Source organism: Artibeus jamaicensis, unplaced genomic scaffold (assembly GCF_021234435.1).
Source record: "Artibeus jamaicensis isolate MK-2021 breed Jamaican fruit bat unplaced genomic scaffold, CSHL_Jam_final contig_64, whole genome shotgun sequence".
Lineage (NCBI taxonomy): Eukaryota > Metazoa > Chordata > Mammalia > Chiroptera > Phyllostomidae > Artibeus > Artibeus jamaicensis.
Genome location: NW_026521911.1, coordinates 2,028,797 through 2,055,560, shown reverse-complemented (window position 1 = coordinate 2,055,560; position 26,764 = coordinate 2,028,797). Strand labels below are relative to the sequence as shown.

The window sequence follows — 26,764 nt, the reverse complement described above, 5'->3', positions numbered from 1 at the left end:
ATTTCATGGTTGTCATTCTCCATCAAACTAGGAGCTTCCAGAGGGCAGGGACCCACTGCCAGCATGATGCCTGGCATACAGTAGGTGCTCAATAAATGTTTACTGGATGAATGTCTGCTCCTTGTCTGCATCCCCAGCCCCCTGGATTCCTTCAGCAGGTTGAGCCCAGGTCTGAGCTGCCTCAGTGTTCCCAGCACCATCTGTGAGGCGCACAGGGAATGCTTGTTAAACAGATGAATGGGGGGCCCGTGTTGCTGGGACAGATCCGGCGCCCCTGGGCTTTTCCTGCTTTGGATGGAAATCTCCCCCAATCAAACCCTTGTTCCCAACTTTCTGGCTCCCCCATCTTGACCCTGCACCCCTGGCTCCTGCCTTCTCTGAGCCCGGCCTCCCTCAGAACCTTCTCTCTTTACTTCTCCCCCCATCACCTTCACTTCCTTCCTCCAGCCCCTCCCTCTGCCACCCCCCGCCACTGCCTCACCCCATCACCATCATTCAGAGACCCCCAGGCTCTACCCTCACTGCTTTGGCTCCTTCCCCTCCTCCCCAGCCCCTAAACGTTGGTGTTCTAGGGCCCTATCCAGGATACCCCCTCTTCTTACTCTCTTAAGAAGCGCATCCACCCCTCAGATTCCAGCCAAAAGTGGGGTGATCACTCCTTTGCACCTTTTCCAGAAGGCCTTCCTGGACGTGGCCAGACCCTGTGGACTCCTGGCTCCCGCCCAGAGAGGCCTCCGCCCCAGTTCAGGACGCTGCCCAGCCTCCACCTTGGTCTACCGTCTCAGGATAGAAGCCGAGTACAGGGGCTGTGGGTAACACAGATCCAAGAAGCTGGGCCTTACAAAAGATAGATCCTTATCCCTCATGCAGAAATCTGGATTTAGGAGGCCCCAAACTGGAATGGTCAGAGGCCCAACTGATCTCAGCTTTCCGCCCCACCAGCCACGGAAGGCACCCTGGCCCTCCCGGTCCAAGATGGTGCTCGGCTGTGAGGTTCCTGCCAGGAGCAGCAAGAAGGGAGGAGAAGCAGAGAACAGACCCCACCTCTCCCTGAAGAACCTTCCCTCCTCCCACATTCAACTGCCATAGGGCACTTTGCTTACGTCCCCTTGGCCAGGAATAAGTTTCCTGGTCATACCCAGCTGCAAGAGAGACTGGGAAATGGAGTTTTCATCCTTGGAGGCCATGTGCCCAGCTAAAAGAGAATTGCTTTTGTGGCTGGCACTCTGCTGTCTCTGTCACAGCTTCCTGGGGGGTCCCCAGGAACTGGGACTGGGCGGGGCAGTGGGCCCCTGGAAGGCAGGCGTAGGAAGGGAAGGGAGTGAGGATAAGGCAGGAGGGATCTGGTATATGGGTTAGAGAAAGGCGGTGTGACCCTGGCACATCCGCTCCCACACCCGGGCCTCGGTTTCCCCACCTATGGCAGGAGGTGTTACGAAGATTGAATGGGAAGGTGTGTGTACAGCATGTTGCGTGGTGCCCGGAACCTGCGGAGCCCAGCTGATGGTCACTGCTGTCGTGCTGGCTCCCCAGTGCTTCTTCGTCTCTGACTCTCCAGCCCCGTCCCAGGCCACAGCCCTGCCGGGGCTTCACGCGGCAGCCTCCATGCCTGTGCCTGTGCTGTCCTCTCTACCAGGAACACCCTCACCCTCTGTCCTTCAGGCTAATCTCATTGGCCCTTCGAGGCCCCACTGCACTGCCCCATGCCCTGGGAAGTCTCTGACCCAGGGAAAGAGCACCCTGGACCCCTTCGAACCCTACGGCCCCGCTGCCCTTCACCTCCACTCCGCTGTCCGTTCCCTGCTCCCCACCTCAGCAAGCAGACGTCCTCCGGGTAAGCCCTCACCTCCTGCCTGTCACTAAGTGAGCTGGAGGTTAAAGTGAGGAGGGAGAAGGGGGACGAAGAGGATGAAAAAGACCAAAGGAGAGGTCTGAGCCCTTCAGATGGTGGTGGTTGGAGCCCTGGTGCCAGGATGCAATGAATGGTTCCCCCTGATAGGAACAGCGTGGGCTCATGGACATGGCCCTTGTTTTTTAAAAAGTGTGCTGAGTTTTGTTTTTGTTTTTCTTAAAAGGCTGGCTGCCTCCCAGATAAAGGAGAAAGAGAGATTGTTGCAACCCCCTGCTTAAAGTCCCTCGTTTAGAAACGTTTAGAAACCTCCTACGATGAGTCCTAGAGATGGACCCCGGGGGACTTGTGTGCCGAACGGGCGACATCCCTATAAGAGTAACATTCGCCACATGCTTACTATGTTCTAAGTGCTTTGCACATATTAAGCAATTTGACCCTCATGACTTTACAAGATAGGTTTCATTATTTTCCTTTTTTACACTTTGAGAAGTTAAGGCACAAAGAAGTGAAATAACTTGCCTAGAACAACACTGCTAGCGAACGGCGGAGTCAGGAGGCACCCCCAGGGGCCTGGCTCCGGGGCCTTTACCCTCTTGCTATTCCGTCCTGCAAAGGGAGGATGGGGATGGCATTTGCCGAGGCCCACAGCTCCCACGCTTCTGGGTGGTCTGCAGGGGCAGTCGTTTGGGTCTTTACAGGGGCTCAGCCTGGGCTGCGGAGGGAGGCCCTCTCTCCCTCTCCCCCTTCACAGGCGACTGGAGAGTGTGGTCTCAAGACTTGGAACAGGTTGTAAGGTGGGCGGCATCTGTACTGCTAGGCACAGTGTGGCATCCCGTAGGGAATAAGGACAAGCCTCTGTCTTCCGACAACCCCACACGTCTATCTCACAGTGGCCCAGAGAATCCAAGTGCTTCGGTCTGAGTCGCCAGCCTCCCCAGGAACGGCACTTGCAATGGGTTCCCCTGGTGGCTGGGCCTGGTGTTCCCACTCCCCCACCAGCTGCGAGCACATCTCCGGCCTTCCCATGGCGCTGAACTCCTCCAGAGTCCCCCTCTGAATGCCTCTGCTGCCCAGCAGCCTTGGAGGTTAGGCAGGGCTCAGAGGAAAACACTGAATTACGCAGCCCTTCCCCTCCCGGCCCTGCCCTCTCCTCCCTCTACCTTCTAAAAAGGACGCCCCTCTGCCACGCTGGCTCGGTCCCGCTCGGTCCCGCTCGGGGTCTGTGTGCTGTACCAGCAGCCAAGGGCAGGCCAGGTTGTTCCACAGCGGGGACAAGGCCTAGAGAAGTGAGGGGTATGGGGTGGGGGTGGGGAGGGAGAGGAGAACCAAGGAAAAAGGGCGGGGAGGATGAGGATTTGCAGGGGTGTGGCTGAGAGGAGAGGTGCGTAGGAAGAGATCAGGGGAAGATGTAGAAGGGCCTTGCCTGGTATAATTCCCCTTTGCTGCCTCCTGGGGACCTTCGGTGAGGATGACTTTCCAAGAGTTTTGAAGGTTTAGGGTGTGTTTGAGATGCTTCCGTATGAGATAGTCTCCAGGCAGCCTCCCAGGTACCCGCAGGTCGGGATAAAGGAGCTGAAGGGGCAGGATAGAGGAAGCCAGCAGGGGGCAGTCTCTCTGAGACTGGGCAGCAGGTCTTGACCACGGACCTCCACACCCCAGACCTCCTGATGGTTCTGGGGTGGCTCTGAGTCTCCTCATGCCACCTACTTCTTTTAGAATAAAGCAGTGCTGAAGGGCTATTTCCCCTAACTTGGGGGGGGGGGGTGCTGGTGGAGGTGTCCCAGGCACAGAGGGTACCCTGAGCTGAAGAAGGTACACGGGAAGAGGTAGGTGGAGGAGAGGTGGGGTCTGAGGCTCTTCCTGGCATTTAATGCTGGTCCCTCCCACCCAGCCTCTTTTCTCGACACCCCACTCCTCCTGGGCTTAACTGAAACTCACTTGCTTTATGGCCAGGCTCAGCACATCTCTACCTCTGAGTTTTGTGCGCACAGCGCCTTCACCAGGAGGAGGCTTCCCTTCTATGCCTTTTAGATTTCTCCCCACCTGTTCCAGGAAGCACTCCCTGATTTCTCCTTCTGCCGAGCCTCCACTCCTGCCATTTTCTGGAGAGTAGCCATGAGACAGCTCTTGCTGTTCCAGCTCTCACACACAGGAGGATCCATGCCCTCCACCCCACTCTCTGCCCACCTGCTCCAGGACACAGCCTAGGATAGGGCTGGCTCAGGTTGCACGAACATGCTTCCCACCTATTTGCGGAGCCCCCATCAGCCTGTAACATCTGGTTCAAATGCTCCCCCTCCCCCACTCCTTGGACTGGGTCATGGGCACCCTCTGGGCACTTCTTCCCTGCAGCCAAGCTTCCCTCGGTCGTGGCCCTTCCATCACTGTGTCAGTACCTCTGGTAGTGGGGAGCCGGTGTGGGACGGGGCAGGGGCTGGTTCCTTCGAGGCCCCAGAACCGACCCAGGCCCGAGCACAAGGTGTCAGTAAAGGTTTGCTGAACAACTGGAGCATCACATCAGCTCATGTTCATCCCTCAAAACCCAGCTCAAATGCCTCTTCCCAGAAGCTGTCACTTCCTCCTCCCATCTTCCCTCGCTCCCATGACTCCAAAGCAGGCAGCATATTCCTCGGTTACAGAACACATCACGCTATATTTTTGTGAGCAGCTTAACATGGCTTGCCCAACTCTCCGTGGCTGACTGGGACCTTCTGGAGAGCCAGGCTCTGGTTTGTCTGTCTCTGTGGCCGAAGGGTCTGGTCCAGAGGAAGGGGTCCCAAAGTAGCTGGTGAGATTTTGGGGTCTGTGGGGGACCTCACTCCGTGTCCAGCTGCGCTAAGCTCTAATTCTCTGTATGTTTTAGGGTTGATCAGGCTCCTGTGTCCTGGCCACAATGGTAAATACTATGGCTGTTCGGGCCCCACGTGTCCTGCCCCAGTGGATTCAGCGGCCCTGCCGCTGCCACTTGGCCGTGAGTTTCTGTAGCAGCTCATGTGACTGCCGGCGGAACTTCTTCTGGGTGAAGTAGAAGAGAATGGGGTCCAGCACGCTGTTGGCACTGGCAAAGGGCCTCGTGCCTTTGTAGGCGGCTGCAAAGGCCTCCAGAATGGGGCAGGGGACACCGGGCGTGGAGCGCACTGCCAGGTAGGCTGTCTTGGTGATGTGGAAAGGCAGGAAACTGATGGCAAAGGCAGCTGCCACCACCACAGCCATGCGGGCTGCCTTGCCACGCCGCTCCTGGACCACAGGCCCCGCGAGGCAGTCCTGGCGGCACAGACGGCGGGCCAGACAGGAGTAGCAGACCAGCAGGGCGGCAAAGGGTAGCAGGAAGCCGATGACCGTGAGGGCCATGCCATAGGGCAAGTATCGGGTGGCCAGGGCAGGTGGGCTTAGGTCGTAGCAGACTGTGCGGTTACGCTGGATGCCTGTGGCGGCGAAGAAGGCCGTGGGCAGGCACTGGGTCGTCACAACCAGCCACACGATGCCACACACAAGCCAGGCAACCCGGCGGCCCCCACGCTTGTGCCAGGGGGCCAGAGGGTGGCAGATGCCCAGGTACCTCTGGAAGCTGATGCAGGTGAGGAAGAGGATGCTGCCGTGTAGGTTGGCGTAGAAGAGGAAGCGCACCAGGCGGCAGGTGAGGTCGCCAAAAGGCCAGTGGTCACCTTGGGCGTAGTTGTAGATGAGCAGGGGCAGGGAGCAGGCGTACAGCAGGTCGGCCAGGGCCAGGTTCAGGGTGTACACAGCCGTGCGGGTCAGGGCCCGACGGGACATGCAGATCTGGGCGATGACGCAGATATTCAGCGGCAGGCCGGCCGCCAGCACCACTGAGTACACAGGGGGCAGCAGGAGTCGCTTAAAGTTCTCTCGGTAGACGCAATTGGTCGGCGGTGAGCCCAGAGCCTGGCTGGTGCCATTGTGCCACTCCATGGCTGCCCGGCCGGCTTCCTACATCTGGGGAGGCTGGGGAAGCAACACACAGCCTGTCAGGGACCCATTCTCCGACCCGGTCCCTCTCTGGGCCTTGATCTCCCCACCGGAACCGAACTGTCTCTGGTTCCACCCCCGCAGAGGCCCCACGCTGTGCCCCCTTCAAGGAGAAAAACCTGGAGTACGAGAAAGCTTGGGAGAAATCCAGTTCACTTTCTTTTTTTGACATCCGTCTCACCAGACGTCCTGGTGAACTTCTTTTCATCTTTCACAACCTTAGTCAAATGTCTCTGCTCTGTAAGTGGAAACGGATAGACTTCAGTTTGGATCTCAGCTTAGTTACTGGCTGTGTGGCCTTTGATTGCCGATAGACCTTCTCTGAGCCTCAGCTTTCCCATCTGAAAAATGGGGGAATGGCGACCTGCCTCTCAGGATGTCATGAGGTTGGACGCACTAAATCGTGCCATACAGGGCTTCCCCAGGGAGCCCCGGACTCTGGAGATTGTGGTTATGGTGGGCCTGCCTGTCTGTCTCTCCTCACAGATCAGGAAGCTCCTGAGGAGAAGAGCCGAGGCTGCTGCCTGTCTGTGTGGAGAGCCCAGCCCTGGTCCACGGCACAGAGGACCACCGCAACTCTTAATGAATCAACACGAATGAAATGTCCACACACCGTGAGCTGATCAAGGACAGCGTCTACCTCCTCGGCCTGGACTCCACCTTCCAAAGCCATGGTCTTTCTTTTGGTTGCAGTTTCCTTATCTGTAAAATGAGGGAAGGAGGGATTCAGGAGTTACCTAAGAAGCCTTCTTCCACTGACTTCAGGCTACAGACTGGTCTGGCAGAGCCACTGGTGCCACAGCGCCCTCTGGTGACTAGAGTAAAAACAGCTTCCCTGAATGCAAAGGGCAGAGGGAGCCACCACCTCAGCAGTTTATAGCTGGAGGGCACGGTGTGGGCCGGGGGCGGGGAGGATCTTGACACAGTGAAGGGCAGTGGCTGCTTAGTCTTACTCAGTGAATTACAGGCAGAGAGCTCTAGCCTGAGCTGGGGCCCAGGCCCAGCCATCTGACTCAGAGAAGGCAGCTTAGTGTAGCCTGTGGACATGGAACGTACAGGTTCCTAGCCCAACTTCAGAACATCAGGCAGGCCTGGTTCAAATCCTGGCTTCCCTTCTTCCATGCCGTTCAACCCAGGGCATGTCACTTGCCTTTTCTGGGCCTGTGTCCTCATCAGTAAAATGTATTATAAGACTGACATGCAGCAGGTGCTTAATAAATGCCATGCCGCGGTGTTTTACCCCACCCCTAAGCCCTCCACTCACCCTTTCAGGTTGGGGATTGGGGGAGCCAACAGCATAAGGCTTTAAGGGGCCCCTGGTGGGCTCCGTCTGACTCCTGGAAGCTCACTCCCAACTGGCATTTCCACATCTGCTGGTGTCCAGAGAGAATTTACCGCTTGACTCTGATGGACCCGTAAGGCAAAGCCATCGACAGATAGTGAGTCCAATCCTCCCCCTCCCTATTTTACAGATTGGAGAAACTGAGGCCCAGAAAGAAAGATAGAAAGTCCTGCAGATGCACTCAGAGGGTGGCAGAGGGTTGATGCTCCGATCCACATGACCAGGTTCAAATACCAGCTCTGCCGCGTGTGCGCCGTGTGGCCTTAGGCTCATGACCGAACCTCCACGCTTCCCGTTCCCCACCTGCAACCCCACGGCCGGTTTCCTCGTAGGGCTGTGGGGGGATCAGTGTGCCGCGCGGGGCGGATGTCAGCTACTCTTAATGGGAAAGCACCTGCTAAGTAAAGTTGTGAGGTTTTTAAAAAAGATTTTATTTATTAATTTTTGGAGAAAGGGGAAGGGAAGGAGAAAGAGAGGGAGAGAAACATCAATGCGTGGTTGCCTCTCATGCTCCCCCTACTGAGGACCTGGCCTGCAACCCAGGCCTGTGCCCTGATTGGGAATCGAACAGCTGGTTCGGTTCACAGGCCGGTGCTCAATCAAACCACCGAGCCAAACCAGCCAGGCCGAGATTTTTTAAAGTTATATTAGAGCAACACATAACTCCCCACACTCATTTCTTCCAACTTAAAATTTCATTTTGATGAAAATATTTTACCTAGATTCTGGGCACCTGCAAAATGATGATGTTTGGATTCTATGGTCTACATCTCACACGCACATCACTCTCGGTGCCAGAGATTCTCTGTGGCCCCAGGGGTTAGGCGTGCTGGGTGCCCAGCCAACCAGGGAGGCACAGGGGAGGCCGAGTGGGAAGCGTGGTGGCACCGCCACTGTAGCCGGGAAGACAGAATCAGTACAAGCGGGAGAAAGTTTATCACTCATCTCTTCATTCATTTTTCAGGCCATTCTTTCATTCACACGTTCATTTTCTGGTTGTCACACGCTAGGCATTTAGTGAGTATTTACTGCCCGGTGGATGCATGAGGACACGGTATGTAGATACCGTGTAGGTAGGTAGATACAGAAATACACATATGCATTAGCTATACTTATACAGGCAGCAGGTGGGACAAAAGCAGGTTTACAGGAATAAACACAGAGTATATTCTTGTACTATTATTGATTAATTATTGTATTCTTTTCCACACTAACAACTGTTAGACTACTTCTGCCCCGCCCTGCACACGTGCCAGTCTGAAGGGGGAGACCAGTGCGATCACAGGACGGAAGAGACTTTTCAGAGGGAGATGAGGATGGAGCAAGACCCTGAGGGTTGTGGAGAGTTTTCCTGGGTGGAGAGGGGTGTGAGGACCCCTGGTGTCCCTAGGAAGGGAGGAAGGTGGAGCAGGCAGGGCCCGAGCGGAGAGCAGCCTGCTGGGGTGGAGGGTCGTGGTGAGGAGCAGGAAGCGGTGGAAGAACGGTGAACCCACCTTTGAGAGGCCTGTTGCCCTTGGACACCACCCCAGAGAGAGGCCCCGGCTTAGGCGACCGGAGATTCTAGTTATTTTCTGCCTGCCCCCCTCCGCTGGCCCCTGGCGAGTTGGGTCCTCTGTGCAGGGAACACAGCAGCATGAGAGATCCATGGCAAACCTCAGGTTGGCGCCAGGAAGGGCAGGCCTAGCTGCCACCTGGCCCCTCATCCATTCTGCCTTCTGAGGATGTAGAGGGGTGAGCTGTTCTCCCAGTTCTGGGCAGGAGCTGGTTCCAAGAGAGCTCGCCTGGCCCTGCCTCCTTGCGGCCCCTGCCTCCCTGTGGCACCTGCCATCGGCTTCCTCTGGCTTTCTCATTGCTCACCAGTCTTGAGACCTGAGGCCTGGACCAGCTCAGACCCAGCCTCTTCCCGGGCTCCTCCACTGTCCGTGATGGGGGGCTTCCCAACAGATGCTTCTGACTGCCTCCTTCCCTGCCGCACCCCCTGTCCTCTGGGGGAAAGCGCAAACCCCAGCCCTGACAGTCTAGCTTTGCGGAGCCTCCCAGCCTCGTCTCAAGTACCTCAGGCCCCTCCACTCGGCCCCTTCCTCCCTTATCATGCTGCTCCCAAGAGACAGAGATGGCCAGAAACCCAGACTTGCTCCGCAGCCTCCCCATCTGTACCGTTCCCTCCACACAAAGTGCCGCTCAACCCAACTCTGTTCCTCACAACCCCAAGTGTCCATCAGGCTCCAGATCCAGTCTTGCTTTTGAGGGGGAGTCCCTTCCTCTGGGCACCCCCAGCTCTGTGGACCTGCTTTAGGTCAGCGCTAAACCCAGCCTGCCTGCCCAAAGTGACAGTCCCTTGTGCCCAGAACCAGCCCCACTGCACACGGGCCCGTGGCCCCAGGACGCATCGACTCTTACCTGCAGCCTTCTGTCCCTGAAGTGTCTTGGGTGGTCTCCGGTGTGTTGGGCCAAGGGGGAGCCAGACGCGCGGCTCCCTGCACGCCTGCCCTCAGCCCAGGCTGCGACACCTCTGACCGGGCCAGCAGCTTCCTCTGCTTCCTGTCAGGGCTGTCTTGGACTGAAATAGCCCCTGCGGGGGCCACCCCCGCCCTAACACCCCTGACACCAAGGCCTGGCGGAAACTGGGACTTGAAGAACAGGGAGGCAGACAAGGTGGAGAAAAGGCCCCTTCCCGGAACCCTCCCCACCCCAGCAGAGGAAAGAGGGTGGTGAGCGGTGAAGGGAGAGGGGCATGGGGGCATCGGAGGCTGCTGGTCCAGGGGCAGCTGCACAGACCCAGCGGCTTCCTCTCTCCTCAGCCTCTCTCTTCTCAGTCTTCTCACCTGTCAAACGGACGGCTTAGTGATTAACGAGCCTTCGGCTGCAACACCAGACCGCCTTCCCAGTCACCCACAACTCCCTCCATCCCCTTTCTCCATGGATCCAACAGCTCACTCGCTGACATGCCCAGCCCTCCACCTGGCCGTCCACTCACGTACTCACTCAGCCGCCCTCTGCCTCCCTTTTTAGCTCTCTTCCCTTTCTCCAAAAGCACTGATTACGCACCTACTATCTGCCCTCAGATATTCCCGCATGTTCCCCTGCAGCAGTCTCGGCCCCCTTTTCCATGGCAGGCCCGCAGCCCACTGGGAGCGATAGGTGTGAGCTGTGGGATGGAGCTGACGCTTCTGAGAACCCGCCTGAGTGAAGTTCTCCTCCCTCAACCCCTCCTCACCACCAAACCAGGACGCAGAGCTGTGTGATTCCGGAGAAGCCCCTTTCCCTCTCTGACCTTCCGGTAGAATGTGGTCATCCTGGCCACAGCGGGCTGTGAGGGGGAGCTGCCAGGGGAAGGTGCCCCGTGTAAGCACTGACCTCACCCCAAACCCATTTTACAGGCGAGCAGATTGAGGAACCAAGTCGGGGCCAAAAGTTTAGACAGAGCTGAGAAAATTCAGGTTTGAGCTGCTGGTGAGAACTTTGTCAGTTGTACATGAATTGCACACCTACTGCGTATGCAGGGCTGCCCGGAGGTTGCTCACGCTGGTTAAAAGCAAGGACTTGCCTCCTGGTCTGATCTGAGCTGGGCTAGGACCTGGAAGGGCAAGGCAGCCTGGCCTTCAGCCCCGTAGCTAGCCCTCTGCCGGGTGCCCAGGGTGCACTCCTGTGGCCCCCCCATGGGGGGGGGTCACTGCATGTCCCAAGAATGGGAGCAGCTCCAAGGGCTTCCTGGGAATGCCAGCCTCCAGGTAGGACTTGGGACTTAGTTCCTGCCACTTGGGGGCAGAGTTCAGGTGTCACTCGGTATACCTTGAGTGACCTGGGAGGGCTCCTGGGGAAGACATGTCTGTTGCTGGGCCTGAAAAGGCCAAGGGCACATGGACTTTGGAAAGTGAAGCGACATCCCAGGCAGGAGGCACAGAGGTGGGGAACGGGCCTACCTTGTGTGAGAAATGAAGAATAGCACTGTAGCCCGAGCAGAGGAGAGTCGCGTAGTGAGGAGGCCAGACGGGAGGCCCGAGGGGGCTGGCCCCTCACAAGACCTCCAGGCAGAGCCCAAGTGCCCTGCTCCCGAGCCCAGCCTCATCCTCCTCACCTGGCTTTCCAGCCCCTAAGCCTGTGCACGAGCTCTTTCTTGGCCTGGGATGCTTTCCCCCACTCTCTCTGAATAATCCTCACCTACCGTCCCTGTAGTTTTCTTGTCTGTGAAATAAGAATGATCATTGGAACCTATGACAAAAGCTGGTATAGGAGTGAAATGAAATGAAACCCTGTATATGAGGTGCCCTGACACACAGTAGGTGCTCAATAAACACCCATTAACTGAATGAATCCATTCCAGGCCCAACCTAGTAAATGCCCACATGTTGGGTGCCCTCAGCCCACCACAGTCTCCACCACTTTCGGGGCCTCAGCACCGAGCGTCTTGTCTTTTTCTCCCCTCCCCTCCCCTCCCCTCCCCTCCCCTCCCTCCCCTCCCCTCCCCTCCCCTCCCTCCTCCCTCCCCTCCCCTCCCCTCCCCTCCCCTCCCTCCCCTCCCCTCCCCTCCCCTCCCCTCCCCTCCCCTCCTCCCTTCCCTTTCTTTCATTTTTTTCAGTTTTAGGGAGAGGGGAAGGGAGGGAGAAACAGAGGGAGAGAAACATCGATTGGCTGCCTCTCGTAGGCGCCCTGACTGGGGACTGAACCTGACTCCCAGGCCTGTGCCCTGACCAGGAATAAAACCAGTGACAATTCATTTTTGAGGACAATGCCCAATCAACTGAGCCATGCCGGTCAAGGCCAAGTGTCATTTCTTAACTGCCTACTGCGTGCCAGATGCTTTATCTGCAGTTCTAGGTGAGTGGGAGTAGGGAAAAACTATTTTCTTCATTTTACAGGTGAAAAAACTAAGATAGAGGAAGGGCCAATGAGTTTCCCAAGGTGTCACAGCCAGGTGGCATTTCATCAGGGTCTTTCTGACTCTATAGCCGCCTTTTCCAATGTTCCCTTCACTCCCAGGTGGGTGTCTTCCCTGCACTGAGGACCTATGGCCATGAGATGGCGCCAGCAGACTGCGCAGCACCGCCAGCCTCACCTGCAGACCTGGGCTGGGTGGCAGGTCTGCACACAGCAGGGGCTTCCCCGCTGGGGCCGGTTCCCAGCCTCGTCTCCTGATGACCCACTCCCCAGCCTTTCTCCCAATCATTCCCAGATAAGCCCTGTTCTCGGGTTCTCCCCTGGTCAGTGTGGCTCACAAGAGCCACGGGGACACTGGCAGGATGACAGGGCCAGTGCTGAGCCGGTCCGTCCGAGGTGGAGGCGCTGGCTGTGCCACCTGATTCCCCTTCATGCACCGTCAGCACGAAAACCGAACAAGGTCACCTCTCACAGAGGGGCAGCTGCAATAATTCAGGCAACAACCCACGGGTCAGTTTATGCCGCAGGAGTGATTCAGCTTAGACGTAAGGGAGAACTGCCAAAGGTTGAAACTCCTTGGGCAGCTTGGACCCTACGGTCTCAGGATACCATTTAGAGGACTTCACAGATGCCCCCCCCCCCGTCCACACCCCAAGGCCCTCATATCTGGAAGCGATGAGGAGGCCTGATGACCAGAGGCAGGAGCTGGAAGCCTGAGTCACAGCCAGACAGCCAGGAACCAGCCCAGACCAGGCTGGATGTGGGAAGAGGCCCCCAGCCTTGGCTCGCCTGCCTGCTGGGAAACCGCTCTGGAATCCCCCTTGTCCAGCCTCTGAGCTGTGACTTGAGCAGCACGGGGACAGGAGGACAGGGGTCGAGACTCAGCTTCCTTCCCTGGAGGAGTCAGACAGGCTGGGATCTGTCACCACCTCGCTGTGTGCCCTGACCCGAAGCCACCTCTCCTCTATGTGCCTGGGGCTCTGCCTGAGGAACAGGGCTAGTCAGGGTGCCTACCTGACAGGGCCATTATGTGCTCTGTGCTCCAGTGACCAGCCCACCCCTGACCCAGGCGGTGTCTAGCCTGAGGCCCGTTCCTGCACCGGCGCCTCCCCGGAGCTCGCCCTTTCCCTAGGAGGAGAGCACAGGGAGGGTAGGAAACCTGATCTCTCTTCTCTTTTCCACTTCCCTTTCTCACCTCCTTTTCAACAGGAATTAAAGCTGGAACTGAAACCACCATTTTCAGAGCAAGGAAGGGGAAGCTGTAGCTCCGGGGAATTTGGTGGTTGAGGCTGCTTCCTTCGGTTCCTCTCCAGCCCCTATAGGCTGAACGGATCGAGAACTCGCACTTCCAGAGCCTCTGCTCGTGTCAGGCCCTGGCTGCTCATCCTTGCACCCAGGTCACCCCTTGCCACAGGCTGGACAGATGTTTTCCGTTGAGCACTGACTGCACGCACCCAGCACTGTGCCAAAGCACTTTCCATGCCTTATCTCATTCACCCCTCACAGTTCCCATCTCAGATGAGGAAGCTGAGGCTTGGCAAAGTTAGCAGGAGGTTCCGTCTTGGAAAGGGGATGAGGAGCTCAGGCACCACAATGGTGAGCGCAGGGCTGAGAAGTCGGGCAGCTCGGGGCTGAGTTGCTGTGAGAGAGGCAGCGCCGGCGGGAGAGGGAGCACCCACGGTGCCGGACTCTCCAAGGCCATGGGGCTGCAGCTCCTCCCACCCAGGGCTCTGGGAGATCCCAAGTCCTTCCAATAAGCCCTCTTTCCCTGGAGCTGGTATGGGAGGGTCTTGTTTCTTGCCTGGACCCCCGGGGTGTTCGGTGTTTTCCCTGTGGAGGTGTACCGCTTGGGTCTCCCTTCAAGAAAGAACCACCCTCTGGCTGAAAGCAGTGCTGTTGGCTGATGGCCTCTGCTGGTGAGCCAGGGACCCACCCATCCTCTCAGATAACCAGACTCCCGTCTGCTGGGAAGAGCTGGCCCAGGCCCAGCCACCTGGCCCGCGGACAGGCAGTCATTGTTCTGTTCCTCTGTAGTTTCTTCCCACTTGGTTCCTAGACCCCCTGTGGTGATTAGGGCCCCACCTCCTGGTGTCCCTTTGGGGGATCCAGTCCTTCCTGTCCTGGAGTCTTGAGGATCTGGGGGTGGTGGGTCTGGGACATAGGCCTGTCCAGGAGAGACGAGTGGGCTCCTCAGGCCTCATAACTGGCTCAGAGGTGGATGGACGACCTTCACTGGGTGCCTCAGAGTCAATTCTGGAGCCTTTGCTGGCACATCGGGAAGGACTGAGTTTGCAAAGCTGGTAGGAAGTGAGCCTGGAGCTGCTGGAACCAGGTAGCTGTGCACCAGGCTCCAGCCTAAGCACTGCGGATACTGTCTGAAGTAAAGCTAAGGGATGTCAGAGTCGACAGGCAGACACACACAGGTTCCTGAGAGCACCACCGAGTGCCTTGTTCCAGCTGCACCTGAAGCTTCCCCAACCACTGTACTTTTTGGTGGCGTGAGCTGATAAAGTCCCTTTTTGTCTCAGTCCATTTGACCCAGGTTTCTGTCCCTTGAAAGCCAGGAGTCCTGCCCATAGACCTGCATCCCTGCACTTCTGTCCCCTCTCTCCGCAGCCTGTGTCCGCAGCTTTGGCCCCAGAGCCCTCACGTTCCTGTCGGGAGGCCAGACCTGACCCTGCACCTGGAGGCCACCAGCAGAGGGCCTGTCAGGTCAAGGTTACTGCCCCCCCACAGCTCCCAGAGTAACCACTGTGTCCCCTCAGTAGGTTCTGGGCGGGAAGCTGGAGGGCTGGAAACCAGGGTTCCAGTCCTGATTTACTTTCTACTTGCTGTGTGACCCCGGGGAGGTCACTTCACCTTCTGAACATGCTTCCCTGAGTGACTTCACGGCTGCACTTTCTTGGATGCTCCGCAGGGGCCAGCCCTGCGCCAAGAGCTTTGCGGCAGGGTCTCATTTGCTCTCGCCACATCCCTGGTTGGGGGGTTGTATTATCCCATTTCCGAGATGAGAAAGCAGGCTCAGAGAAGTCGGGTGGCTTGCCCACGCTGACACAGTGAGTCAGTGGTGGGCCAGGACCAGGGTGCCCAGGAAGAAAAGTGACAATTCCCTATGGGAAAACTGAGGCCAGAGAAATGAGGAATTTTCCCAAAGTGACTGTAAAGCCATCATGCCACCCTGCCTCTCAGGAGCACAGTGGCCTGAGAAGGGACAGAAATGGGGCCAGGAGATAAGGAAGGAAAGACCGCCGCCCTGACCAATTTTGTGGCTCGGTGGGTTGGGTGTCATCCTGCAAACCAAAAGATCCCCTGGGTTGCGGGCCAGGTCCCTGGTTGGGGGGCATGTAGGAGGCAGCCACATGCTGCTGTCTCTCTCTCTTTCTCCCACCCTTTTCCTCTCTCTAAAAACAAATAAATAAAATCTAAAAAAAAAAAAGACCAGTCCAAGGGTCAATGTCGGCTACAGTCCTCCCATTCTCTAGTGTTGTTAGGAGCTGGGGACAAGGTCTGCTTTGTCCTCGCCCCAGTGAACAGCCCAGGTGCCAGCCCCAAGAAGCCCTGGGAAGTGCTGAGTGATGAGCGAGGGAGCCCGGTCTGTAAGAAGAGCCACACGGCTCTGTCCTTGGTGCTGCCTGGCTCAATGGCACTTTAAAACATTTTTGTCTTGGCTGATGACAGAGAAGATTTCAGGGAAATAACATTGATGGAGTAGTACCTCTGAGCCCTCCTGGGTGCCCCAGCCCCCAACTCTCCAGAGGGCAGACCACCAACTCCACCTGAGTGTTTCACAGACAGACACTGAGGCCCAAAGGAAGAAGGCAGCTTTGTCCACGGCTCTCACTGATAAGGTCTGGGTGTGGAGGAAGCTTCAGAGAAGCCCTCTCCTCCCATGAACGGCAGCTCCCCCGCCTTGGTCCTGCTCTGACCTAGCACCCAAGCCCACCTGGCAGGGATAAGATACACATCTGGACCCCAAAGCCCAAGGGTCAGTGACAGAGGTCTGAGCTCTGCACCCTCATGGCCTTAAGAGCATCTGACCCAGAGCTCTCCCCAACCCCTCAGAGAAGGAGGCTCCCTGAAGCCTCTTTGACAGGACTTGTCTGGCCTCTGCTCGCATACTTCCCACGACAAGGAGCTCACTCCTTTGCTCCCAGGCCACTGCATTCCACCTGGAGAAAGCCCAATGGGAGACCTGGTTTGTCACACCAGCCTCTGAGATCTGTCCCTAGGTACTGCTTAGCTTCCCTAGTCTGACCTGCCTCAGTCTGCCACAGAGCCTGGCTGTCCCCAAGCCCCAGGACACCCTACAGAGACTGTCCCAAGATGACTTATCAGTCGATCTTCATCCCCACTGGGCAATTCTAGTGCTTATGTCCAGGCCGGGGAATCCAGTGGTGGGGCCCATAACCAGGCATGAGGCCAGGGGGCCGTGACCACTTCCAAACCTGAGGGCAACACCCTCTGCCTCTGTCCGGTCTCACTTCCTGCCTGGGTCCTGGAGGGGGCGGGTGCAGGGAGCAGCATGGTCTCTTTCCATTTGGGGAAGGGGAAACTGAGGCCCCCCAAAGCTTAGTAGCTTACTAAGGCCACCCGTCTGCTGGTGGTCTTCCAATCAGCCAGACCACCTTCCACCATACTCCAAACCCTCACCTTCAAGCGTCAGTCACCTGGGACTGCAGCCCTGTTTGCAGCTGACCCAGCTCCGGAGGGACAGGCTTTGTGGGCATTGAGGAGCAGCTGGGGGCAGAGATCAAAGTCGGGGCACCTGCCTGGCTAGGGGTGCAACGTGGGAGGTCAGCAGCAGCACAGGGGGTCCTGCTGGAGAAGAGCGCGCTGCGGCCTGCGCAGAGGGCGTGAAGGACACAGGTTGGACCTCACCTCCTGCAGGCGTTCACTCAGGTGCCCCTTCTCGGTGAGGCCTCCCCCACTGTAGCTAAAATGCAACCTCCTGCTCTGCACACTGTGCTTCCTACTCCCCTCCTCGGCTGCATTTTTCTCCTTAGCATTTATCATCACTTAAGGTACTGTTTTATTTATTTGTCTGCTCATTGTCTGTCTCCCCCGGCCAGCACGTAAACTCCACCAGGACAGGGGTTTCATGTCTTAGTCCCTGCTATATCTCCAGTGCCTAGCACAGTGCCTGGCATATAGTAGGTACTCAATAAATATTTGCTGAGTGAATAAATGAATAAATGAATTTCCAGGGGAACATCGAGAGGGAGAGGACTTAAGAGCAGAGATCCGACTAGGGGCAAAAGCAACATGGCTTGAGGCCACATTCGTATCACAAGCTGCAGGCTGCTCTTACAGGTTGGGGCCTGGGCACTGACGGAGGCCTCGGTGCCACCGTGGGGCTGCCTCTGTCTGGCTGTTTGAGATTAAGGCTGTGAACAGTCCCAGAGGAGGGGTGAACTTGGGCCGGTGGGCCTGGTCTCCCTGCCTCTCCCTGTGGCACTGTCCCAGGTCTTCCCTGGCAGTCTCACCTGCCACACCGTCATCTGCCCCACACTGGTGCCGCTGCATCTTGTCCTCCTCCCAGAGCCTCCCAGCCCCCCCGGCCTGCACACCATCACTCCCTCTGCCCTGGGGCCCCTGATCTGGAGCCGTCCGGCACCCGGGCCAGCATCTTCCTGGCCTCTCTCCCTTCCCTTGCCAGCCCGGAGCAGGAATCCTGCGAACACTGCCAGTGTGTGCACACCCCTCACTCCCGGCACCACAGGGCTACTTGGTCCTGCATCGCAGAGCCGTGTGGCTGGAGGATGTGACTAAGCTGAGGACCCTGAGGCCACATGGATGAGGTCACTACCCCCCTTGTCTGGGTCCCCAAGCTTTTGCCTGCGTGGGATTAGCCTCCCTTCTCTCCCTTTCAAACCTCTGCCCTATCTCTCTTGTCAGCCCTACACCCTTAACCCCAGTGGCCCTCAACTCTTCCTTCAGAGCCAAGAAAGCCCTCTCAGAGGGGCCTCCTTCCACTTTCTGCCACCGGAGTAAGCCTGGGCCTGCTGGCTTCTCCCCTCATTCTTCCACAGGCGCTCCGTGCCGCCAGCTCAGCCTGCAGCCCCTCCATCCCGGCCCCCAGGCTTCTCCTGCCGTGCTGCTTCCTCCCTTCACAGTCGAGCTTCTGGGAGAGTCCTCACTGCTCTGTCTCCACTTCCTCCCCCCCCCCCTAAGTCTCACGTCTCAGGTCTCAGTCGTTGGGTCTAGGGCAGAGTGGGGCCTTTGGGCGTGGCTTAGAGAAGACCAGTGGGCACCCCATCTTTCTTGGCCAGGCTGGCAAGATGAGACCAGGGGAGCAAGTGCCCATCTGAGCTCCAGCACAAAAGTGACCTTGGCCCTGGTGGTGTGGCTCAGTGGATTGAGCTATGGCCTGTGAACCAAAAGGTCACTGGTTTGATTCCAATTCCCTGTCAGGGCACACAGGTCTGAGTTATGGGCCAGGTCCCCAGTTGGGAGCGTGTGAGAGGCTAGTGATCCAGGTTTCTCTCCCTGTCTTTCTCCCTCCCTGCTCCCTCTCAAAAAAAAAGTACTCTAAAAAAAAAAAGAAGTGACCTTGACATGACAGATCTTGGGGGGAAAATCAGGCCTCTTCCAGGTGACTTCTGCTTGACATCCCCCCCCCCACCCACACACACCATCAGGCTGGTGCAAGGCTAGTGGAGGAGAAGCTCCTCTGTGGCTTCCAGGAAAGAGCCTGCACTCTGACGGGAAGGCGGGTGAGCTCAGGGCGGGCAGGGGCACTGCCGGAATGTTTGTTTGGGTGGGGGCTGGGGGATTTGAAGGGGAGCAGAGGAGGGGACTGGTAGCTTTGCATAGATCATAACATCAGCCTGAGAAAACATCAGTTGTGTGCACCTTACAATGGGAGAGCCGCCAATCACGGAACAGGTGAAGGTGGATGGACACAGACGCCCTGGTCATACAAAACACGAGGCTACACCCTGGATGGGGTCTCGCCTCAGAGCTCCCTGGAAAGTTCAGAGTTCTTCCAGCCCCATCAATTAGTCTGTTTTTAAAACAGATTTTATTATTTGTCTTTAGAGAGAGGTGGAGAGAGGGAAACATCAATGTGTGTCTGCTTCTCTCACGCCCCCTACTGGGGACCTGGCCTGCAACCCAGACATGTGCTCTGACTGGGAATCAAACCAGTTGACCCTTTGGTTTGCAGGTGGTGCTCAATCCACTGACCCATACAGGCCAAGGCTTCATCAATATTCTAATTCTCCCATGCAGTCGAATACACTGCCCCAACCAGTGCCTGCCCCTGGGAGGGGCCCAGGTCAGTCACATCCATTCCTGGCATGGGCACCACTCCGCCACACATCACCGGTCCCTCTCCAGGGCCCGGCACGTGGCAGACCTGGTTTCCAGCCTTGCCCTGCAGCTTATGAACAGTGACTTTACCTCCCTGAGCCTCAGGGTCCTTAATGATGAAATGGAGATAGTAACACCCACCTCACAGCACTGTTGGGGCTCAAATGAAGCAAGGAATCTAAGATACCTGGGCTACTATCCGGCAAAAGCAGGTATTCCCTCAGGGTGGCTTCTATTATTGCTCATAATTTCATCAGAGGCTAGCAAATCCATGAGAAATGGCCTCACTTATAGCCTTTGCTCATTTACCCACTCACTTATTCATTTGACATCTATTTGCAGGGAGCCTTACAGTGTGCAGGGACTTCACTGGGCCCAGGTTCCTGCTCTTGAGGAGCTCCAGCAGGTGCAAAGACAAATGAAAAGGTCTCTGGGAAGGTGGAAGTAGCCTCTATTCCTGCCTGGGGTATCAAGGAAGGCTCCCTGGAGGAGGTTATTTTTTGGTGGAGTGTGGACAAGGAAGTGGAGGGTGTTAGGGGCAGGCAGAGCTGCTGAGGATGCAAAGGCATGGTGTGTCTGCAAATGTCTGTGTTAGTAGACACAGGAGCTGAGCCTGGGAGGTCATCAAAGCCAAGTTCCAACAGGCCTCAAATTTGTCAGGCTGCAGAGTTGGCATCTGCATGATGGATGCCTGCTGAGGAGCCCTTGATGGTTTGTAAGAAGGGCAGAGGTGTGATCCAATTTGAGATGTAGGGGATGCCATTTGCTGATGCATAGAGGACAGATGAAATGTAGTTAGAGTCCTGGTCAGAGACTCTGGACTGGGGGCCCTGGAACAGGACAGGGATGCTGCAGTATGAATGGGGGTGGGGCCGGGACCAAACCAGGGGCCTCGAATGCCAGGCTCAGGGCAGCCTCCCATCCATCCCTCTTCCGCACACCCCTCTACAGCCCTAACAGCCAGAACGCTAGACAGACAGATTCTCAGAGATGCCCTACTCTGGCCTGCAGGTCGCAGAGGGGAATCCAGGGTCCGGAACAGGCAAGAGGGTGCCCTATAGCTCTTTAGTGTGCCCATGGGGGCCTCCTGCCCTGGACCCCCCTTTCCAAGGCTGTTTCTGCAGCCTGACTCCTCTCCTGGGGAGGGTGGCTTTGGTGGATGACGGGTCTGGAAGGATGACTTGCTCCAACGGCCAGGCCCATGAAGGCCCTCCCATTTCCAACTGGGGAGGGGAGCCCTTAGAGCTCCCAAAATTCTCTCCCCTCCTCCACACCCAGTTTGTAGCTGGGGAAACCAAAGCTCAGAGAAGAGAGGCATTGGGCTCCTGGGATATAAACACAGCCATCTGGCCTACGGGTGTCAAGAACCAAAGGCAGAGTACTTGGGCCCTGCTGCTGGGCAGCTGGGTTCATGATTCCCGAGGGCGGCCAGCTGGTGAGGGGTGGAGGTCCTGCGGCACCAGCTCCTGGCCCTGGCCCTGGCCCGGCCCTTGTGCTCAGCACTGTTCCCAGGGTGTGCTCTCCTTCCAGATCAGTCTGTGTCTCTGCAAGGCATGGACGAGGAGGACAGGACAGGAAGGAACCACATGCTTTCTGCTCCAGGGATCTGTGGGTCTGGGCTGGCCCCTTGTCTGGTGGCTCATCCGGGGTGGGGTTGGGGGGAGGCCTGGCTCTGGTCTCTGGGGTTTGCAGGCTCAACCAAGCCCCTCAGTGCCTGGCCTTGTGCTTGACCTGGGTCCTACCTGGGGGTGGGGTGGACTGGGGGTGGGTATGGGACTACATGGGAGATATGTTACTGTTTAAGGTGCTTAGTGCCTGGTGTTTGCTATCTTCCAGTCTCCCTAGAGAGGCCAGCGGGCCAAGACCTGCTCATTGCCATTTCCCTGGAGGGAAAACTGAGGCCCCATTTCAAATCAGTCACCAAGCCCTGTTTGTTCTCCATCCTTACATCTGTCAAACTGTCCTCTTCTGTCATCTGTTGTCTGTGCCTCAACCTAGACTGCAGCCACCGCACGCTGTCTGTCTTCCCTCTCCCTGGACAATCCATTCCCTTTCTGCAGGCAGAGGGATCTTTGCCCAGCAAAAATCTGACCTCATCACTCCCCTGTCTAAGTGCTTTATGGCTTCCTAGTGCCCGAAGATCAAGGCAAACCCCGTCCTGGCGACCTGTCTGTTCTCAGCATCCCCTCCTGCCCCTCGCATGCGACCTGCAGGACCTTGAGCTACTTTCAGTCCCTGGGACCAGCTGTGCTCTCCTTTGCTCTCTGGTCAGTGTTACTGCTGCCCCCTGGACGGCCCCTTCTCCTGCTGTGAACTCAACAACAGAGGGGACCCAGGCCCTGCCCTCGGGAGGCCCAGGTAAGGGCCACGGTTCTGCAAGCACAGAAGGCTCAGTGGAGGAGGCAACGACGAAATGGTCAAGTGTGGGTGGAGGCAAAGGCACTACAGGCAATGGGAACAGCATGGCAGGGGCCGGATGAGGTGCCTTGAAGGGGGGGTGAACGCAGCTGCAGCTGCCAGTGCACCAGTAAATGTGGCTGAAAAAGAGGCTCAAACTAACAACAATAATGATATAGTTACCGAACCTTACAGATCTGCATTACACTCAATCCCTGTGAGATAGGACTGGTATTACCTCCATTTCATATGAAGGCACAGAAAGGTTACTGATTTGCTTAAGGCGGCACAGGCAGAATGAATGGCTGCTGGGCTGCGAGCTCAGTCTGGCTCCAGACTCAGTTCGTAGCTCCTACGACACACCAGGGCTGGGTGGGGCGGCTATCAGGGGGCAGGGACCGCCAGCCCCTCCGTTGCTCTGCCTAACTGCACAGGGCCCGGCTCGCCCCGAGCTCACCCCCCACCAGTTGCAGGGCTCCACAAACGCTGCCTCCGTCAGGGACCACCCGAAAGGACTCTCTCCGCTTCTTCCAGTGCCACCCCCCCACCCAGTGGGAAGTCTGAGGTGAGGAATGTCCTTTCAAAGTAGGACCTCATGACCTGGCTGCCCTGCACATTCCTGGGCCTCTCCAGGGGACGAATGTTTGCCTGTCAGTGATCTTGCTGTGGGGGCCCCTCCCCCACTCCACAGGAATCCTGTTCATTCAAGGTGGGCACCCGGCCCAGAGCTGATCAATCAGAGTGTGTGCCCAGCCCTCCCACCAGTGGTCGGCTCAGGGGAGCCCAGTTACAGTCTGTCCCAAGAATTTTGGTAGAACCAGCATGAAAGGTCCTTCCTCCTCCCCCCAGGGATCTGAGCCGTGAGGGCCCCACAAGCTCGGTGCTTCTGGAAAGAACTCGGATGACAATGTAGGAAGCCAGAAGGAAGTAGAAGAAAAGATAGGAAAAGAGAGAGAGTGATGGGGTAATTGTCGTAACTGCTGAATTTAGCTATGTCCCATCCAGGCCCTTTCTTCACATACACTGATGCCTTTCTTGCCCGAGATAGCTGCATTTGTCATTTGCAATAAAAATAGCACTGGCCACCATGACACCAAAATCACAAGCAACAAGAGACAAAGGAGGTCAACTAAAATTCATCAAAATTAAAAAAATTTTGTGCATCAAAGGACACTATCAACAAAATGAAAAGACAACCCACAGAATGGGAGAAGATATTTGAAAGCATATATCTGATAAGGGATTAACATTCAGAATATATCAAGAAATACTACAACTCAACCACAACCAAAACAACTCTATTCAAATGTAGGCAAAAGACTTGAATAGACATTTCTCCAAAGAAACTATCCAAATGGCAGCCCCGATTGGTGAAGCTCGGTTGGTTGGGCATCGCCCGCAAAGCAAAAGGCCACAGGTTCAGTTCCCCTCGGGGCACGTGCTGGGCTGTGGGCTGGTCCCCACGGGGGCACATGCACAAGGCAGCCAGTGGGTGTTTCTCTCACACTTTGATGCTTCTCTCCCTCTCTTTCTCCCTCCCTTCCCCTCTCTCTAAAAATAAATAAAATCTTAAAGAAGAGAATTTCCAAATGGTGAGTAAGTACATGAAAAGATTACCAAAATTACTAATTGTTAGGAAAATGCAAATCAAACCAACAACGAGATACGACTTCACACCCATAAGGATGGCTATTATTTAAAAACTGGGAAATAACAAGCATTGGAGAGGCTGTTCAGAAATCAGAACCCTGTTCATTGCTGGTGGGAATGTAAAATGGTGCAGCTGTTGTTAAAAACACTTCGGCAGTTGCTTAAATAAATAAATAAATAAATACAGAATCACCATGACATCAGCACTTTCACTTCTAAGTGAAAAGAATCGAAAGCAACAGCTCGAACAGATATTTATACACTAATGTTTGCAGCAACATTATTCATAATAGCCAAAAGGTAGAAACGACCCAACGTTGCCCGTGGACAGAAGAAGGGATAAACGAACCGTGGCGTATCCATCCATGCAGTGAAACATTACTGAGCCTTAAAAAGCAAGGGAATCCTGTGATACATGCTGTCAATGGATGAACCTTGAAAACATCATCCTAAGTGAAATAAGCAAGATGCGAAAGGACAGAGACACTGTGTGACCTCACTTTCACGAGGTCCCTCGGCTACAGTCACATTCATGGAGATGGGAAGGACAGCGGCTCCCTGGGGCTGGGGCTGGGGGACTGGGGAGCCCCTGTTTAACGGATGCAGTGTTTCAGTCGAGGATAAAGTTCTGGAGACGGATAGTGGTGATGGCTGCACAACAGAGTGAGAGTAGCTAACACCACTGAATTACCCATCAAGAGTTAAAATGGTGAACTTTATGTGTGGCACAGAAATACACAATTTGCCTCCGCCCCCGGTCCCTGACACAGAGCTCCTAAATCCCTTGGAACTTCCTGAGTGATGGGTGCCTTCCTTGTTCTAATGCGTTGACCCTTGGCAGGCGCCTAGGTAACTTCAGGAGGGGGCTGGTCACTAGGGAGACCACACCTTGAGTTGATCTTGGAACTTTCAGCGCCACCCCCTAATATCCAGGAATGAAAGAGGGGCTAGGGATTAAGTTCAGTCCCCAGCAGCCAACGAGCTAGTGGATCACGCTACATAGTGAAACCTCCTCCTAAAACCCTACACGACAGGGCTCAGGCAGCCTCTGGGCTGGCGAACCCTAGGAGCTGCTGGGAGGCGGGGGGAGCCGAGAGGGCACGGAAGCTCCACTCCACAGCCCGTCCCTTGCTCTGTGCATCTTGCATTTGACTGTTCGCGAGTGGTAGTTATCCTTCCTAATAATCCGGTGTTAGTGAACAAAGTGCTTTCCTGAGTTCCCTGAGCTGCTTGAGCAAATTATGAAACCTGAGGAGGGGGTTGTGGGAGCGCCGGATACACAGAGGGTCAGTGAGAAGGGGAGGAGGCCCCGGACTTGCCACTGGGGTCTGAACTAGGGCAGCAGCCTCGAGGGATTGAGCCTTAACCTGTGCGGTCCACGCTGACTCCGACTTGGTGTCGGAATTGGTTGGTGCAAAGGGGAGAAAACCCTACACATTTGGTGTCAGAAGTGCTGTGAGTAAAAACATACATTTTACCACCAAAAAAACAATTAAAATGTAAAGTTTATGTTATATATATTTTACTATAATAAAAAAAACACACGAACAAAAACAACCTTGACCATTGTACCTGCATGTCAGGAGACAGTTCTCCACCAGTCTCTCGGACTTCTGCACAGCTTGTGAGCAGACAGACTGCCCATGTTTGCACAGCAAACAGCCTTGGAAGACAGCGATAGTCTCTCCCTTTGGGGCAAAAGGCAGGTTTGTTAACTGTCTAGTTTGACAGAGACGATGTCTTCCTCTGGGGCAAAAGTCAGGCAGGCTTGATGCCCATTATAAAATATTCGAGTCACCCAGCATCCGGGTTCCTCTCTTGTAATAAAGTTCACTGCACATGCAGGTATTAATTTGCCTCTTTTGCATCGCCGTGTGGGACCCAGGGCTTGAGGAACTGGTGCTAATGCTTCTATTCTCCCTGCTACTGTTGCTGTGAGAAACATTCTTGGTCACTCACCAGGAATCTTAGGTTTTCTGCTAGCATCCACTGAAACCGCGGCTGGCTAACTTGCTAATTTGCAAGTGTATTAAAATTGCAGACTCCTCACAGGTCTTGTTACCACTTGCAGCAGAATCTCAGGTAGGAGGTATGGGAAGTTGGTGTTTTTGACAACTCATTATGATAGTCAGCCAATGCAGGCTTGTCAGGATCTTGTCCTAGAGCTAATCCCTGGAAGAGGTGGTTTCGCTAAGGAGCTGGCACTTTTCCTCCTCACGGAAGTTGCTCCTCCTTTTTTACTTTAGCTGCTAGGAAGCTCCAATTCAAATGTCTATGCTCTCCTACCTCAGGGTCAAAGTTAGCCTCAACCTTCATGTAGCTTGTGTATTCCTGCTCCTGTTTTTTAAAAAATTAAGATGTAATGTACCTATAATAAAATTCAACCCATAAAGTGTACAATTCAGTGAGTTTCAGTATATTCACAAGACAGTGCTACTATCTCTAATTTTGGAACAATTAGTGCTACTATCATCTAATTTTGGAAAATTTCATTGCTACAAAAGAAACCCTGTACCCAATAGCAGCTAGCCCTCACTACTCTCTCCCTCCTTCCTTCTCTATGAGTAGGTAAGAAACTACTTATCTACTTTCTGTATTTATGACAAGCATTTGGGTTTTCACTTTTTAGCTATTATGAATAACTCTAGTATGAAAATTTGTAAGTTTTTGTGTGGGTGTATGTTTTCAATTTTCTTGGAAACATATATAAAAGCAGAACTTCTGGATCATATGGTAACTTTCTGTTCAACTTTTTGAGAAATTAAGACACTGGTTTTCAAAGTGGTTGCACTGTTTTACATTTCTGCCAGTCACGTATGAGAGTTCCAGTTTCTCCACAGCCTTGTCAACACTTATTGTTGTCTGCCTTTTTCATTGTAGCCATTCTCCCAGGAGTACAGTGGTGTCATATTACAATTTGGGTTTGCATTTCCCTAACTGCCTTCTCTGCTGTTTGGCTGTCATTCATGTTTCCCCACCTTCTTTTCTGTATTTCTGATTTGAGAACTGCCATATTTTGTGGAACTAGTGCCCCATGGATAGGAAATTCGTGGGTTTCGGGGCCTGGCAATCCTGGTTTTGCATCCTCCCTCTGTTTCTGTCAGCTGTAACTTTGAGCAAGTTATGTAACCCCTGGATCTGTTTCCTTGCTTATCGAATGTGAGTTACAGTATTAACATTTCATGGTTGTCGGTTTTTATTGTGCAGGCAAATCTATGACACAGCTGTGGTGCGGGCCAAGCAGAGAGCAGGTAAACCTCATGGACTGGGAGTCTGACAGGGAGATCTCCACCTTGGTCAGGGCACATAGGCTGGGACTGTTTAGATTTTAATCTATTATCTGCTTC

General features: G+C 55.3%; 1 protein-coding gene across 1 annotated transcript; it reads right to left on the bottom strand.

Annotated features, from left to right (window-relative positions):
- Positions 1 to 3,085: 3,085 nt before the first annotated feature.
- P2RY6 (pyrimidinergic receptor P2Y6) lies at positions 3,086 to 6,540 on the bottom strand. The gene is made up of 2 exons (XM_037148698.2): positions 6,453 to 6,540; positions 3,086 to 5,815 (listed from the first exon to the last, which is right to left on the bottom strand). Exon 2 carries the CDS (start codon positions 5,780 to 5,782, stop codon positions 4,796 to 4,798), a length of 987 nt encoding a protein of 328 aa, XP_037004593.2. The 5' UTR covers positions 5,783 to 5,815; positions 6,453 to 6,540; the 3' UTR covers positions 3,086 to 4,795.
- Positions 6,541 to 26,764: the final 20,224 nt, after the last annotated feature.

Excerpts from the sequence above, each read along its gene's own strand:
- P2RY6 (XM_037148698.2), bottom strand. The coding sequence starts at position 5,782 with ATGGAGTGGCACAATGGCACCAGCCAGGCTCTGGGCTCACCGCCGACC.